The sequence below is a fragment of the Geotrypetes seraphini genome, chromosome 6, assembly GCF_902459505.1.
Source record: "Geotrypetes seraphini chromosome 6, aGeoSer1.1, whole genome shotgun sequence".
NCBI classification, from domain to species: Eukaryota; Metazoa; Chordata; class Amphibia; order Gymnophiona; family Dermophiidae; genus Geotrypetes; species Geotrypetes seraphini.
In genome coordinates, this window is record NC_047089.1 from 34873751 (window position 1) to 34887233 (window position 13483).

Sequence of the window (13483 nt, forward strand, 5' to 3'; positions counted from 1 at the left end):
GAATCTCTTCGTAAAGGATGTTGATTAATCCTAACAAATAATTAAATATTGGAACATTAAGGGCTCCTTTTACGAAGGCGCGTTAGAGCTTTACGTGCAGAATAGCGCGCGCTGGCCGCTACCACCTCCTCTTGAGCAGGCACTTGTTTTTGGCTAGCGTGCGCTAATCCCTTGCGTGCGCTAAAAACGCTAGCGCACCTTCGTAAAAGGAGCCCTAAATACCATGGGGCTGATATTTGTCTCAAGGCATCCACTGACAGCCAAGGGCAGAATTACACCTTTATATTCAACTAGTCTTTAAGCCCGTTACATTAAGGGGTGCTAGAATAGATGTGTCTGTATGTGTTTCTTTCTCTCTCTCTCTCTCCTTGGCCGCTGTCTGTATCATTCTGTCTCCCCCCCCCCCCCTGAGCAAAGCTGTCTGCCCCCAGGACACACCTCCCCCCCAAAGCAGGCCCCTTTCCCTCTCCCTAACTGTCTCTCCATGGCCCTCTTCTGTCCCCCCCCCCCGAGCAAAGCTGTCTGTCCCCAGCACACCTCCCCCCAAAGCAGCCCCCTTTCCCTATCCCTATCTCTCCATGGCCCCTTCTGTCTCCCCCCCAGCACACCCCTCCCCCAAAGCAGCCCCCTTTCCCTCTCCCTATCCATGGCCCCTTATGTCTCCCCCCAGCACACCCCTTCCCCCAAAGCAGCCCCCTTTCCCTTTCCCGCTGGCTCCCGGTATTGATTCCCTTCTTACTCTCCCAACATCCAGGCGTCTTCTGGCCTGCTCCTCTTCACCAAAGTAGCCTGCGATCGTGGTGGCCGGCTTTAGCGAACCTTGCAGGCTGCTCTCCAACTCGGTAGCACGTTCCCTCTGACGCGATCCCGTGCGTCAGAGGGAGCGTGCTACTGAAGCTGGAGAGCGGCTTGCGAGGTTCTTTAAAGCCGGCCACGATCGCAGGGTGCTCTGAAGAGGAGGATCAGCGGCGGCAGCGGCGAGTGAGGGCGGGAGGTGACACGGCGACTCCTTCTTCTGCACGGAGGTGGAGAGCGGCTTGCGAGGTTCGCTACAGCGGCTGGCGAACCTGAGCAGGCCGCTTTGAAGAGGAGCGGGAGGGAGGAGTCGCTGGTGTCTTCTGCACAGTCACGCGCAGGCGCCGTGAGGACTGGCACAGAAGCACCGCTCACAAATTTTCAAGAGCGCATGCACCTCTAGCATTTTATTATTATTGATGTTGGACTATGTCTGAGCACTGGCATGGAACATCTAGGGTCAACTGCTGACCCAGAATTTATGCAAGTGCTTATTGATATTCAATACCAGCATCTGGGCAGAGATAAGACTACTTTTTATGCAGTCTTGTCTGCTTACTTATCTATGCAGGCACTAACACTTAATATGGCCAGTGTCAGACTCAGCATAACTTCCAGCTCCTCCCCAAATCCATTCGGAGACTGCCCTAGCACTAGTCAGGCAGTGGTGGAGCAAGCAGAGCTCATATTCAGTGGCAGCTAGCAAGAGACTCTTCTGCCTCCTTAAATCATGCTGAATATCTTAATACATTCACTTGTTATTGCTAAGCTCGATTACTGCAATTCACTTCTTTTAAATATCACTCAAAAGGAAAGGAAACGTTTACAAATAATTCAAAATACTGCAGTTAAAATCATCCACAACGGAAAAAAATTTGACCACGTAACCCCCTTTTTGATTGACTCGCACTGGCTTCCGATTAACCAACATATAATTTATAAAATCCTGCTTCTAGTATTTAAAACACTGACTATTAATGAACCTCAATTTATAAATCGGATGCTCACCCCATACAATACATCACATTCTTTCCGCTCCACAGTCCAGGGGCTGTTAACAGTCCCTTCTTTGAAAATTATTGGAACTAGACGCCATGATATTTATTCAGTGATGGCCCCTCAGACCTGGAATGCCCTACCATTATATATAAGAGAAGAAAAAGATCTTAATAGATTTAAAAACAACTTGAAAACGTTTCTTTTTAGAGACGCTTTTAATCTTTAAAGACATACCTTACACCCCTTCCTCCTGTTCTTTCCATTTTCTAACTTTTTACCTTTTAATAATGAAAAATATTAATTTTGTAATTTCCTCCCTTTTTCCCCTATGTATCAAGGTCTATCTGTCTGTCTGTCAGTCCGTCTAACCCATTTTAATGCTGTACATTAAATTATATGTTGATTTTATATTTTACTGTTATTCGCTTAGTATATAATAAGCGATTCATCAAATCTCAATAAAACTTGAAACTTGAAAAACTAGAAAAATATCTATCCCCATCTTGTTTTATTTTTAAGTTTCTATTTATGGTTTCTCACTGTCTGGTCTAGGACTACCGTAGTGTTATTGAGAGCCTTCCAGAAGATGACGCACCTGCTTTTTTTGGTTTGCCTGCCAATATTGCCCGTTCATCCCAACGTATGATCAGTTCCCAGGTAAATTTTACATTTGAAGAAGTGTTTGTATTTTTTGTATCTAATGCTTACTGTACTTCTCATGAGAATGCCTGTTTAATTGTTATATTGAGGTCAGTATATTAAAAGGAGGGCTGTACATCAATTACATTTTTAATAACAAGATTAACATGTTTAAGCGCACAATTAATCACAATAAAAGTTTTAATTGCATGATTAATCATGCTTAGAAGGCACCCCTTGGACAGTGCAATATAGAGATAGCAGATGTAAATACTCAAAATGGCAAGTTTCTAAGTTTATTTAAAATTTGTTATACCGCCTAATCAAGCTTCTAGGCAGAGTACATTACAATCAAATACATAAATTATAGTTAAAATTGACAAATATGGACGGGAAAGGGAGTTTATTGTAAGACAAAGCAGTACAATTTTGGACGTACATAAACCCTGTATCCTGAAATTTTTTTTACCATTCCTTCCCTTACATCCAGCATGCCCTCACTGTGTCCTGCCCTGGCCTCTTCTAGAATCTCCTCTATTCTGTACCATTTTGTGGCCAGAAACCCATCTTTTGTCCTGTCTCCCCCATTCCTTCCCTCATGCCCAGCACCCTCTCTCTGTCTCCTTATCTTAAAAAAGATATAGCGGTACTAGAAAAGGTTCAAAGAAGAGCGACCAAGATGATAAAGGGGATGGAACTCCTTTCGTATGAGGAAAGACTAAAAACGTTAGGGCTCTTCAGCTTGGAAAAGAGACAGCTGAAGGTAGATATGATTGAAGTCTACAAAATCCTGAATGGAATAGAACGGGTACAAGTGGATCAATTTTTTGCTGCATCAAGATTTACAAAGAATAGGGGACACTCAATGAAGTTAGAGTAATATTTTTAAAACTACTTCTACTTTATACTGTAGTAATGTGGACTTTTTGCTTCGTTATACTGAGGCTTGCTTGACTCGTAGGTCTCCCCTTTCTATCTCATTGCACGGTAGGGTGCAATTATTTGGTATGATACCTTTTCCTAAATGGCTCTATATGTTACAGCTTTTGGCTCTTGAAAAAGGATATTGGTAGACTGAATTCTTTAATATCTAATTTGTTGGAGGAGGAAGAAGCCAAAGTTGGCCCTTAAATGTTTGGGCAGTTCTTGGGGTCAGGAAGGCTTAAGGCTCCCTGATCTACGGCTTTACAACTTGGCCTGTTTGATGGGGTAATTGGGAGATTGGTTTTCTGATCGCCAGGATTTCACCCCCAAAGTTCTGGAGGCGGCCTTTATTGCTCCCTGAAACATTTTGTTATTGATGCAAGCATCCATGGCTTTGCTCCCCTCCTTTCTTAGGGGTAGCTTACTCCTTCGGTCCTTAAGGGCAACCTGGTCCTTCCTACTTGGCGCATGGCAAGGGAATCCTACAGTCACTAGATACCTGCCTACCCTTGGTAACTTACATTTTCAACCGGGGCTGGACAATGCTAGCTTATCCCAGGACAAGCAGGCAGCATATTCTTGACTGATGGGTGACGGCACCGACGGAGCCCCGGTACGGACAATTTTAGAGTGATTGCACTCTAAGAACTTAGAAAGTTCTAGTTAGGCCGCACCGCGTGTGCGCGAGTGCCTTCCCGCCCGACGAAGGCGCGCAGTCCCCAGTTTCTTAGTTTCCGCGGAGCTAAGAAGACGCGTGTTTCCAACAGCTGTTGGAAAATTTTTTCAATTTTTTCTCGCCTTCCCGCTCGCGCGTTATTTCTTGTCGTGAAGTGTTCACGTTATTGTTTTCTTTCTTTTCTTAAAAAAAAAAAAAAAAGTCAATTTTTTTCGACTGTTTTCCGGTCGGCCCCGGCGGGGCCTGTTGGCACCATCGAAGCCTCGGGCTTCAATTTTGCTACGGCCGTTTTTCCCTTCATGCCCCCTTCACCGGGTTTTAAGAAGTGTCAGCGGTGTGCACGTCCTATTTCCCTTTCTGACCCGCACAAGTGGTGCCTTCAGTGTCTGGGTCCGGACCATAGGGCTGAAACGTGCACCCGCTGCAGTTCTCTCCAAAAGAGAACTCTAAAGAATCGCCAAATTCAACAGCGGATTCTTTTCGGTGCCGCCATGGAAGTTCCCCCGACATCGACACCGACAACTTCCTCCAAATCGGCACCGGTGACTTCGACGCCGCAAGATCCATCCTCGGTGTCGCACCCTGTAGGTAAGCCGGCTAAGAAGCCATCCCCTACTGTCCTTGGCCCGCCAGTCGAACAAGCAGTGAGTCAAGTCCTGCAGACTGCGCGCCGGCCCCGCAAACGCTCCGCTCCCATTGAAGTCACTGCCTCTTCATTGGCATCGACTTCGCCTGAGCGTCGAGCTGCACCGCAGATACCAAGCAAGAAAAAAGCGGTACCGGTGCCATCGGGACCGTCCTTGGATGAGAGAATAGCATCCATCCTTCAGGTCCAGCTTAAGGAGCAATTACAACACTTGCTCCCGGCTCTACTAACTCCACACCTTCCAGTGTCGGTACCTACTGAGCCTTTGGTGCCGATTGTCGAACAGCCTATTCTGTCGGCATCGACGTTATCGGCACCGCAAAAATCTGTCTCTATGCCTGTTCTCTCGGCGGAACCGAAGTCTCTTCGACGCACTGCTTACTCGACTTCTGAGCCGGTACCGTTCTCTGACACCCGTACCGCTGTACAGTCACCCGGTACGGTGTCCATGAGATCAGGTAAATCAGTGCGCAAGACCAAGCATACCGAACCTTCTACTCCCCTTTCTCAGGGCTGTCTCTCATCGGTACAGGACCCTGATTTGTGGGATGATTCTGAAGACCCTCTCGGTACCGAGGCAGATTATTCCTCGGATGAGGATGATCCATCGGTGCAGGATCCTGCTAGCAAGCCAGAGCACTCGTCCTTCACCAAGTTTCTTAAGGAGATGTCAGACACCCTTTCCATCCCCTAGAGTCTGACTCTAAAAAATCCAAGGCATTTCTTGATGCTTTGGATTTTGACCAGCCTCCTAAAGAATTTTTAAAGTTGCCCCTCCATGACATCTTGAGGGAAACTTTTTACAAAAATTTAGAAACCCCTCTAACCGTTCCAGGAGCCCCTAAGAAGCTTGAATCGCTTTATAAAGTGATTCCTATTCCAGGGTTTGACAAACCCCAGCTGCCCCATGAATCTCTGCTGGTGGAGTCAACCCTCAAAAAATCGGCAGGCTCTAGTGTGTATGCCTCTGTCCCTCCTGGTAGAGAGGGTAAGGCCATGGATAAATTTGGCAAAAGGCTTTACCAAAATGCAATGTTGGCCAACCGTTCAGGTAATTACGCGTTTCATTTCTCTTTTTACCTGAAACATCTAATCCAACAGGTAACCTCTTTTCAAAAGTATATTCCGGACTGCAAACTTCCTGCGTTTCAACAATGCACTTCCAGTCTCCTGCAACTCAGGAAGTTTATGGTCCATTCCATCTATGATACTTTTGAACTCACATCCCGGGCCACGGCTATGTCTGTGGCGATGAGACGATTAGCATGGCTTCGAGTCTCAGACCTTGATGTGAACCACCAGGACCGCCTTGCCAATGCTCCCTGCCTGGGTGACGAGCTGTTTGGAGAGTCTATGGATACATAAGAACATAAGAACATAAGCAGTGCCTCCGCCGGGTCAGACCATAGGTCCATCCTGCCCGGCAGTCCGCTCGCGCGGCAGCCCAAACAGGTCACGACCTGTCTGCATCACCAGAAGGGGCTCACTTGCCACCTTGTTTTCTCATTTAAGTCCTATCTTCCCATCGTAGTCCTAACCCTCCGGTCTTGCACATGCACGACCTATTGGGTTACTATACTTATTACCTGGTTAGCTTTCTATACCTGTGTTACATCCCAGCATCTCTCTCAGTATCCCACGATCCCTTTATCCCTCAGGAATCCGTCCAATCCCTGTTTGAATCCCTGTACCGTACTCTGCCTGATCACTTCTTCCGGTAGCGCATTCCATGATACCACCACTCAAAAGCTCTCTGCCCATGAGACGAGGTGGGATACCTTGTTGAAAAATAAGAAGAAGCCTCCTCCTCCTCCTCGTCCTTTTAGACAGCAACCTTCTTATCAGAGGCGGTTTTCTGCTCGGCCGGTTCAGCCTCATCCTCCTCAACCTCGGAGGCAACGGCAACAGCATCAACAGGCTCGTCAGCAACAGCAGCCTGCCATCAAGCCTGTCACTCAGACTAAGCCGACTCAGCCCTTTTGACTCCCTTCTCCAGGGCATTGCCAGTCTTCCTCCTGTCCTCTTCCACAGCCCATAGGAGGTCGATTAAACATTTTTTACTCTCGATGGGAAGTAATCACCACCGACCAGTGGGTGCTCTCGATCATAGCCCACGGCTACTCCCTCAGTTTTCAGACTCCTCCGCCGTTAGGCCTGCCAAAAGAGTCTGCTTCCAACAAGTCTCAGTCCCTCCTTCTCGCTCAAGAGGTTCAATCCCTCCTTCTTCTCAATGCCATCAAAGAAGTTCCTCAAGATCAGCGAGGTCAGGGATTTTACTCCAGGTACTTTCTAGTTCCCAAAAAGACCGGAGATCTCAGACCTATCTTAGATCTCAGAGATCTCAACAAATGTTTGGTCAAAGAGAAGTTCAAAATGCTCTCTCTTGCCACCCTCTACCCTCTTCTCACTCAGGGCGACTGGCTATGCTCCCTCGATCTCAAAGAGGCTTACACACATATTCCTATCCATCTGACGTCCAGGCAATATTTCCGCTTTCTCATCAGTCAACATCATTATCAGTACAAGGTGCTACCCTTCGGTCTGGCCTCCTCTCCCAGGGTGTTCACCAAGTGTCTGATTGTGGTAGCGGCCTATCTCTGCTCTCACAATTTTCAAGTCTTCCCTTATCTGGACGACTGGCTGATCAAGGCTCATTCACCTCAGGCGGTTCTGCTTGCCACCAATCAGACCATTCACTTCCTTCGACTGTTGGGGTTCGAAATCAATCTACCCAAGTCGCACCTCATTCCAACCCAGCGGCTTCAATTCATTGGAGCCATTCTGGACACTGTTCTGATGAGGGCGTTTCTTCCATCCAACCGCCTTCAGACCATCCTTCATCTCTGTCAGCAGGTGTTTCAACAGATTACAATCTCTGCGAATCACATGATGGTGCTCTTGGGGCACATGGCTTCCACAGTACATGTCACCCCCTTCGCACGTCTCCATCTGCATACTCCTCAATGGACCCTAGCGACTCAGTGGTCACAAGCGATGGATCTTTGCTCACAACACATATCTGTGACCTCGTCTCTTCGACAGTCGCTTCTTTGGTGGTTGACATCTTCAAATCTATCCAGAGGTCTACTGTTCCATTTACCTCCTCATCATCTCGTCATCACCACAGACGCATCCCCTTATGCCTGGGGAGCTCACTTGAACGAATTCCAAACTCAGGGGTTTTGGACTGCTCAGGAAAAGAAACATCACATCAATTTCCTGGAACTCCGAGCAATGTTTTATGCCCTCAAGGCCTTTCAACATCTTCTCTTTCCTCAAGTACTTCTCATTTGCACAGACAATCAAGTTGCAATGTACTACATCAACAAACAGGGAGGGACGGGCTCTCGTCTGTTGTGTCAGGAAGCCCAACGGATTTGGTCTTGGGCGACAGCTCGTCATTTATTCCTGAAGGCTGTCTACATTCAAGGGGAGCAGAATTCCTTGGCAGACAATCTCAGCAGAATTCTCCAGCCTCACGAATGGACTCTCGACCCCTTGACTCTCCAGTCCATTTTCGCTCAATGGGGCACTCCTCAGGTGGACCTCTTTGCAGCTCCTCACAATCATCAGCTGCCCTTGTTTTGCTCCAGACTCTACTCTCCTCACCGTCTGGCTCCTGATGCATTTCTCCTGGATTGGACCAATCTGTTCCTATATGCATTTCCTCCTCTACCGCTCGTGCTGCGCACATTGTTCAAGCTCCGGAGGGAACGAGCCACCATGATTCTCATCGCTCCACGGTGGCCCAGGCAACATTGGTATTCCCTTCTACTTCAACTCAGTTCCAGGGAACCTATAATTCTTCCACTGTTTCCTTCTCTGCTTTCTCAGCATCAGCAGACCCTACTGCACCCCAACCTACAGTCACTGCACCTGACAGCTTGGTATCTCTCGGGCTGACTTCGGCTCACTCACTCCTTTCTCAGCCTGTCCGCTCTATCATTGATGCTTCCAGGAAACCGGCCATGCTCCAGTGTTATCAACAGAAGTGGTCTCGGTTTTCTTCCTGGTGCCTCTTGCATCACCATAATCCCATGTCTCTAGCAGTGGGACTGGTGTTGGACTATCTTCTTTCCTTGTCCGACTCTAGTCTCAAATCTACTTCTATCAGAGTTCACCTTAGTGCCATTGCTGCTTTTCATGAGCCAATTCATGGAAAACTTCTCTCGGCTCATCCTTTAGTTTCTAGGTTCATGAGGGGACTTTTTAATGTGAAACCACCTCTCAAGCCCCCTCCTGTGGTCTGGGATCTCATTGTGGTTCTGTCTGCTTTAATGAAGCCTCCTTTCGAACCTTTTGCCACAGCGCATTTCAAATTTCTTACTTGGAAAGTGGTCTTTCTTATAGCTCTCACTTCTGCCAGGAGGGTCAGTGAGCTTTACGCACTAGTGGCCGATCCACCTTTCACTGTTTTTCACCATGATAAGGTGGTTCTCCGTACACATCCAAAGTTTCTCCCTAAGGTTGTGTCTGACTTTCATCTTAATCAGTCCATAGTCCTACCTGTTTTTTTTCCAAAGCCTCATTCTCATCCAGGTGAACAGGCTTTGCATACCTTGGACTGTAAACGTGCTCTGGCTTACTATCTTGACCGCACTAAGCCTCACAGATCATTTCCTCAATTGTTTTTGTCCTTTGATCCAAACAAGTTGGGTCATCCTGTATCTAAACGCACTCTATCCAATTGGCTTGCGGCTTGCGTTTCTTTCTGTTATGCTCAGTCGGGCCTGACACTGGAAGGTTCTGTCACGGGCCACAAAGTTAGAGCTATGGCAGCGTCTGTAGCTTTCCTCCGCTCCACTTCCATTGAGGAAATCTGTAAGGCTGCTACTTGGTCCTCAGTTCATACTTTTACATCTCACTATTGTCTGGATGCATTCTCCAGACGGGATGGACACTTCGGCCAATCTGTTTTACAAAATTTATTTTCCTAATGGCCAACCTTCCCTCCATCCCTCTTTTTGTTAGCTTGGAGGTCACCCATCAGTCAAGAATATGCTGCCTGCTTGTCCTGGGATAAAGCACAGTTACTTACCGTAACAGGTGTTATCCAGGGACAGCAGGCAGATATTCTTGCGTCCCTCCCACCTCCCCGGGTTGGCTTCTTAGCTGGCTTATCCTAACTGGGGACCGCGCGCCTTCGTCGGGCGGGAAGGCACTCGCGCACGCGCGGTGCGGCCTAACTAGAACTTTCTAAGTTCTTAGAGTGCAATCACTCTAAAATTGTCCATACCGGGGCTCCGTCGGTGCCGTCACCCATCAGTCAAGAATATCTGCCTGCTGTCCCTGGATAACACCTGTTACGGTAAGTAACTGTGCTTTTTGTCATCTAGCCTCTCATGGAATTAAGCTATTGGCTCATGTCCAGCGTGACGATGGCTTACTGATGTCTTGGGCCGAACTTCAATCTCTTTGCAATTTATCTGTTGGTGTTTTCTTAGCTTATAAACAGCTCCAAAATTATGTGTGTTCTCTCGGTCCTTCAGCTTAATCCTTTCCTATTGAAGTTAGGTTTCATAGTAACATAGTAGATGACGGCAGATAAAGACCCGAATGGTCCATCCAGCCTGCCCAACCTCAATTTAACCTCAATTTAAATTTTTTAAATTTTTTCTTCTTAGCTATTTCTGGGCAAGAATCCAAAGCTCTACCCAGTACTGTGCTTGGGTTCCAACTGCCGAAATCTCCGTTAAAACCTACTCGATCCCATCTAAACCCTCCCAGCCATTTCAAGAGCTTTTAAATTGTTACCTGGAGGATGGGTTTACAATTTCTGATTTATACAAGGATTTTCAGTGTCTTTTTCCACCTGTGTGTCAATACTGGGTTCTTCATCAAGCGTATTTTACACAGAATCAGCTCCATCTTTCTGGATATGCGACTTCACCTATTTGTCAGAAATGTTCCCAACAGACCCACTTATTTTTTCATGTGTATTGTATTTTTTTGGAAATTTCAATAAAATTGTTTCAACATAATACTTTTAAAACCATTAGGAGGAAATATTTTTCACTCAAAGAATAGTTAAGCTCTGGAACACGTTACCAGTGGATGTGGTAAGAGTGGTTAACGTAGCTGGTTTAAAAAAAAGGTTTAGACAGGTTCCTGGAGGAAAAGTCCATAGTCTGCTGTTGAAACATACGTGGGAGAAGCCACTACTTGCTCTAGATGGCGATTCTACTATTTGGGTTTTTGCCAGGCAGGATGCTAGGCTAGACTGACCATTGATCTGACCCATTAAGGCTATTCTTATGTTCTTATCTCCTCTATTTCCCTGTCCTCCTATGTCCTTATCCCCCCCCCCTTATATCTTTCTTCTAAGACATATTTGTGGGCAATCACCTACCTCCCACCTCCACCTCCCCTCTCCTTCCTTCCATATGTGACAGGCTCCATATCTCTAAAACAGCTCTTAACCCTACCGGGTCTTCAGAAGTAGCTGCTACTAAATCACCTGAAGACCTACAGGCAGCTGTGAAGACATACTCTGAAGGTGGCATGGGACTTTCCAACCGCATTCACTAACTTATCTGCAGCGTCCTGACCTCATGGAAGCAGGAAGTTTGTGTCCTAAGGACAGGGCACTGCAGATTCATTAGTACACTTGCAGTTTGAAGTTCCCGTGCTGCCTTCTAAGGATGTCTTCACTGCTGCTTGCAGGTCTTCAGATGATTGGATGAGGGCAGCAGTAGCGGCAAAAAAGTGTTGGATGGCTTCATGCCTATTCTGCCGATTTTCACCTGCCAAAACTAGCCAGGGCGCTGCTGTTGGGTGGGCCTGGGATGAATTTGGACGGGTCTAGGTCCATCCATGGCTACACCCCTGATGTTTGCTTATTGCAGCTTAGCAAAAGTTACCACAGGACACACTGAGACATCCCATGGTAAATTTGTTAATTTGCATATACACATTGCACGCTAAGAAATCATTTTTATTTTATGGAAAGAAGCCATATTTGGGAGGTAAAGAGTGGGCATGACAGTGCTAATCAGCACATGGGGCATTGCCGTACCCTAATTGCTTAGCATGGGGTTAGCAAGTGAGCCCTTAAAAGTTGCATCAGAGAGGCAGGTCACGCAAAAGAAAGGCTCCACCAGCTAGAGAGAAGTAGCCTTCAGTGCTTTTTCTGCCATGACACATTGCAGCTTTTGGAGGACCAGCAGGTGAGTGAGAAGTTGAAGAGACTGGAGGACCAGCAGATGATCGAGAAGCTGAAGAGATACCAAACCCAAGTGTGGGAGAGGAGAAGAAGGAAAGGTTCAGCTGCAGGTAACCCCTACCATTGGACAGTCCTCGGTATTTTACTGGGCTTGCTCGATGGTAGCTATGTTCCTGCTTACAATTTATTACTATCTCAAGTATTAAAGATAGCTTGATTTGGATCTCTTTTGTTCTATCCAAATCCTTGTTGGAATTGCTTTATTTTTATTTTTTGTATCTACAAATAAAATACAGTGGTACCTTGGTTTACGAGCATAATTCATTCCAGAAGCATACTTATAATCCAAAATACTCGTATATCAAAGCAATTTTCCCCATAGACAATAATGGAAACTCAGACGATTTGTTCCACAACCCAAAAGGTTTGCTAGAAGGAACTGGGAGGGGTGGCCCAGTGATGGGTACCTGCCTGGAGGATGCTCAGGTGCCGCAGCCCCTTCAGCAGGATGACTTCATTCAGAAGTTTGTAAGTGGCCAGGCACTAGCAAACCTCGGAATCCCCATAGAGCTGCAGGCAGCGCCGCATGTTCCTGCCCTCCTGATACTTTGGCCGTCCACCAGCCTCCCTTTCCACACCACCCCGAGCCCATGTAGCCGGTCCGGGCATTTGAAGAGCGGGCTGCTGTACAGTTCCTGGCTATCCTAATCTGAAGGACACTGTGCTAATACAATGAGCTGGTGGTGTTTTACTGGGGGCGACAGCTGTGTTGCTAGGGGCTGGCCTGGTCTCTATGGAGATTCTGTATCACATGCTGATGCTTTCAGTTACAGCTTCCACCTGTGCTGTGCACAGGCCCCAGATTGTCCAAGATGCACTTCTTTACAGCTTAGGAGCGCCATCCCGATAAACGATCATGTATAAACATGCACAACATCGACGAGCGCGTCATCGATGTTGTGCGTGCTTACACGTGACATGCACTCGTTTATCGGGATGGCGCTCGTCTTGCAAGTTAAAGTTTGCTGGAGTGTTTTGCTCGTCATGCAAAACACTCGCAAACCGCGTTACTCACAAACTGAGGTTTGACTGTATTTTTGATTTTACCTCCAGCACCTCTTTTTTTTATAGTGCCCATGGTCCATCCCTACTTTTTGTGAACTGGTTCTCCTTGATGTAGGGTTTTAGTGCTGTTCTTTTGTCTTTTTGACTTATAAGATAGATGTACTGTGCTCAAAAATATCTAGTAAAGGCTGTTTATGAAGCAAAAAGAAGTTTTCTGGTTTGAAAATGGCCATTTTCTCTACTGGATTTTTAGATGTTTTATTCCAAAATCGGTTTTAGACATCATATTGAAAATGCCCCTGCCTGTTAAACTAATTGTAAACTTACATATTTGTCTCTGAAACCTGATAGATGGCAGTAGAGTACCTTTTCGTGCTAATTTATTTTTAGAGGTGGATTGCTACAAAATACATAAACACATGCTGAAAAGCTCTCATATATTTTGTTTTAAAATTTTAATGATTTTGAAGAAAGATATCAAAATGTATGTTTTATTGAGTAGAGCATTATGAATACGTGTATGAAATGATATATGCAATGGATTGATAATATATCTCTACAATTTTGATACTTTCAT

General features: G+C 46.4%; 1 protein-coding gene across 3 annotated transcripts in view; it reads left to right on the plus strand.

Moving 5' to 3' along the window:
- DYNC2H1 (dynein cytoplasmic 2 heavy chain 1) overlaps positions 1-13483 on the plus strand; it is a 499560-nt gene that overhangs the window by 431294 nt on the left and 54783 nt on the right. For all 3 annotated transcript variants that reach the window (XM_033947955.1, XM_033947953.1, XM_033947954.1), the window contains one exon: positions 2347-2451. In XM_033947955.1, coding sequence (XP_033803846.1) covers positions 2347-2451 — 105 coding nt within the window. The remainder of the gene's footprint in view (positions 1-2346; positions 2452-13483) is intronic.